The 4,349-nt window shown below is 36.0% G+C and overlaps 1 protein-coding gene across 3 annotated transcripts in view; it reads right to left on the bottom strand.

Annotated features, from left to right (window-relative positions):
- Positions 1 to 2,484: 2,484 nt before the first annotated feature.
- Positions 2,485 to 4,349, bottom strand: part of LOC106871076 (uncharacterized) — a 75,761-nt gene continuing 73,896 nt past the window's right edge. Inside the window, exon 10 of one of the 3 annotated variants that reach the window (XM_052968855.1) lies at positions 2,485 to 2,573. In XM_052968855.1, the coding sequence (XP_052824815.1) occupies positions 2,500 to 2,573 (74 nt within the window). In that variant the 3' untranslated portion in view covers positions 2,485 to 2,499. The remainder of the gene's footprint in view (positions 2,574 to 4,349) is intronic. The other 2 variants (XM_014917349.2, XM_052968859.1) reach the window with 2 other exon arrangements.

Raw genomic sequence — 4,349 nt, 5'->3', positions numbered from 1 at the left:
ATGTGGAAGATTTTTATCTGAATCATTTTAAAACAGGGATTTTGTATCATGGAATCAGGGACAGTTTCAGGTGGGTTGGTCCCAAAAGAGTTAAATGACGAAGAAAGACATTTAATTGCATACAGTGACCAATTCAAACCACTGACCCTTTGCCTGTGTATGGGCTATTTCAGGTTTAGTTATTTAAAAATTATATAGGACAATATTAATCTTTTGTTACCAATGTCCGTCTCTTCATTTCTTTTTTTCTTTCTTTATTCTTGGCATTAGGAAGGGCATCCAGCTGTAGAAACCAAACCAAATCAGACTGGAGCCTGGTGCAACTAACCAGCTCTGGTTAAACTGTCCAATCCATGCCAGCAGGGAAAAAGGACATTAAAAGATAATGATGATGATGATATTAACTACTACTCTTTGTCTTTGCCCCCACCTCTTATATTACAGCAAAACTAATTTTTACTATTTACAGAGAAAAAGGTGGTGAGCTGCAGAATCATTACCATGGTGAGCAAAAATTCTTAGCAGCATTTCGTTCATGTTTACGTTCTGAATTCATATTCCACCAAAATTGATTTTGCCTGTCATCCTTTCTGGATTGATAAAATAAGTACCAGTTGAGTACTGAGGTCAATCTAATTGACTTAGCTCCTAGCCTTAAATTGCTGGTCTTGTGCCAAAATTTGAAACCAGTATTTATGACTTAAAAAAAAAAGTTTTAAAAGACTAAGTTTCAATATTTGCAATAATCATTCAAATTTGTATCTTTGAAGTAATATTAATGACAGAGAGGCTATTAAATTAAGTTATTAGATTACTGATCATTTGAAGGGTTAGTTCACTTCTAACAACTGTCATTAATTTGTATTACTGGCTCTACTTGCATTAGTTTCTTGTCTGAAATAAAACCACAGGCTTTACATTTTACTTCACAATTTGAGGTAAGAAAGACAGTCAAGTGTTAGAACATCTGTTTCAACAATTCAATACAGGTATAGAGAAATGTGTGTAAAATATTAAAAAGACCAAAACAAATTTCCAAACTACTTCTTTTTATTTTTCTGCAGTTTAACATTTAAAATACATTTTGATTGGTCTAATTTTTGATAAGCTTCTCTTTTTATGCTACCATTCTAAAGGGGGGGGTAACACTGTAGTTGTTGATACTCTGCAGTAAAATTAAAGATTTTGTGTTTAAAACAAGACTAGAGCAATGTATGCTGGAATTTAGCAGTTGAAAATTACGAAAATAGTCGAATTGAAATGTTTTGAAAAAACTTAGATATTTAAATCATTATTGTAGACACTCAGAAATGTAGATATGATATTATTTTGTAAGTTTCTTTTTATACAATCAAGTGCTTGTCTTAAAACAATAATATTTATCATTAATAAAAGTGAATGAGTACATGAGTTTTATGGGAAATATTGTGCAATGCAATAAATACTAATGGTAAATAGCACTAAACTGTCAATGTTTCAAACAATGTAACTGTAGATATGCTCAGTACCATTTCAAGGCATGAGCACACTGGACAGTTGCCAGGGGCCTTATGGGTCTAGGGTCCCAATAAGTCTAGGGATCGAATAGATCTAGGGGTCCAATGGGTCTTAGGGGTAATTCTAATCTATGTATGTTGTGGCTTATGTGAAGGTGTGTGGCTTAGTGGTTAGGGTATTCGGCTCACAATCATAAGGTTGTGAGTTTGAAAACTGGTGGCGCATTGTGTCCTTGAGCAAGACACTTTGTTTCACATTATTCCAGTCCACTCAGTTGACAAAAATGAGCAGTACCTGTAATTCGAAGGACCAGCCATGTTACATTCTGTGTTATGCTGAATCTCCCTGAGAACTACGTTATGGCTATGAATACTCAACCACTTACACGTTAATTTCATGAGGAGGCTGTTCCATTGGTCAGATCAACTGGAACCCTCGTCATGGTAACCAATGGAGTGCTAGTATAGTATGCTGTGGTTTACTGTCAATAAATACTACAAATCCCAGTGCATTTATTTTCTCCAGGGACCTACTGCTTTGATGGCCATGGATACTCTGTTGTATGGAATGGAAATACTGTAACATTAGCAAATATTGCCTTAGTTTGCAATGTTCAGTTCAGTTCAATTCCTGCTGTGAGTTTTCCCAGAGCATCTTGGGTCTAGGGGCTCAGTTTTAATCTATGTTACTTGCTGTCAATAGATAAATACTATTGTACTCAGTGCATTAATTTCCTCAGGGGCATGTAATGCTGCTAAGACAGTCCTGGGCTTGCTGAGGGCAAATGGAAAACTCCCAATATATCTTTCACTGAATCACTACAATAAAAAAACTGGTTTCTCAATAATTAAATGAATTGTTCCCCTTCTATTGTCATGATGAAGTTAGAAATAGAAAGTGGAAAGATCAATGCTATGTGGCAGGCAGGAGAGGGAAGAGAGAGAGAGTGGGAGGAAAGGAAAAAAAACAACAACATTGAGAGGACAAACACTGAAAAAGTTTTTATCTTACCAAGAAATGTTTAAAATTGTACAGGTAGTCAGTGCAGAAAGTACAGCTAATAAATATTTCCTGATCTGCAGCAAAAAAATATATTGTAAACATCTGATGAAAAAAAAAGATCTTAAACTATTTATAAATATTGAGATCAGATTTAGTCCTCATCTTTACAGAAATGGGAAGAAATTACTTGAGTATTAGGACTGTTTTGTTTCATTACTATGTACAAATGCAAATGCCTTGTCTGCATAAACAATAAATTGATGGACAGTATAAGAGAGACCAACTGGGCTAATTTCAGTCTTGAGTTGAGATTTCATCAATGAATGAGTACCCTATTGAACTGTTCACAGACAAATGTTACTTATAAACCCACATTTAGTAAATCAGGTAGACTAATTTGCATATATACTAAAACTATCTGCCAAGAATGTATTCATCATCTCATCATTAACATTTAACATCTGTTTTCCATGCTGGTATGAGTTTGACAACTTGACAGGAACTGGCAAGGCCAGGGCCTGCACCAGGTTCCATAGTCTGCTTTGGCTTGGTTTCTATGGCCAGATGCCCTTCCTAATGCCAATCACTTTACAGAGTGTACTGGGTGCTTTTTACATGGCACCATCACCAGTGTGTTATATGTGATACCAGCACCAATGCTTTTTACATGACACTAGTACTCACATTAATACTTTTCATGCAGCACATTGGTTTTAGGATCTCAATTCTGTTGTGGTGGCCAGGTCTTCTTGAGTATAGCAATACCCCATATATGTTGGTCTTCTGTCATCACCTTCACAAGGCTCAGCGTTTTGAAATTGGCTTTCAATACTTTGTTCCATGTCTTCTTGGATCTTCCTCCTTCACAATATCTCTCCATTTTAAGTGATTGGCACTTATTTATGTAACTGTCCTCATCCATATGCTTTACATGACCAAACCAGTGCAGTCCTCTCTCTTTCACACTGCATATAATTCCTCTTATGTACAATTTCTCTCTTGATACATCAGTGCTCTGTCATGCATGCACACTGACATTGCACATTTAGTGGAGCATACCTGCTTTGTTCTATGAAACTGAAATTGGTCAATCCAGTTTATTTAAACCACTGTTCAAAATAATGGATATATAGGCAATATTTTGAGGATAGTTAACTAGGATAGTCTGGTCCCTGATGAAATCTCAACACATGAGCAAACCAAGTCTGACAAAACTATCTTTCTGTCTACAGAGATATTGTACATTCAAACAGTTTTTATATCTGTCTGCAGTGTTGACAGATATAAATAGCGTCACACATTGTGTTGGCTACAAAACCATAGAAATATATTCAGTAGTGTAGCACAGCATTGGAATTATAGTTACTTTAGTGCTTAGGAAAACAATAGTAATACCACCACCACCACCACTACCACATCCACCACCACCAAAAGAGGGAACATATATACAGCAGTTTGACTTGCTAGATAAAGCAGTTAAATTGTCAAAATTGCACTCTTTTCAGGAGAAGTAGTGAAGGATATATTGGAAAATATAGTCTCTGATATGCAAAAGGAGGGATGATCATGCTTAGAATGCTTTCCATTCATTCATACATGCATACATACATACAGACAGGCATAAACACATCACATACATTCATGCATAACTAAGGCGTCAACTTAATGTGACAGTCCAATGAAAGGGAAGAATGCTACTGTTATTTAGCCCTAGCAAACACCGTTTCCTGTTGGACATGACACATTACCTGTGCCCTCATGTTGTCAAATGTATTGGATTCTTTTGTTGATTATTTGGGTACTGAGAGAGAGAGAGAGAGAGAGAGAGAGAGAGAGAGAGAGAGAGAGAG

This window comes from Octopus bimaculoides, chromosome 1 (genome assembly GCF_001194135.2).
Source record: "Octopus bimaculoides isolate UCB-OBI-ISO-001 chromosome 1, ASM119413v2, whole genome shotgun sequence".
Taxonomy (NCBI): domain Eukaryota; kingdom Metazoa; phylum Mollusca; class Cephalopoda; order Octopoda; family Octopodidae; genus Octopus; species Octopus bimaculoides.
Note: the sequence above shows the minus strand (reverse complement) of the source record. Positions and strands in the feature narration are given on the sequence as shown.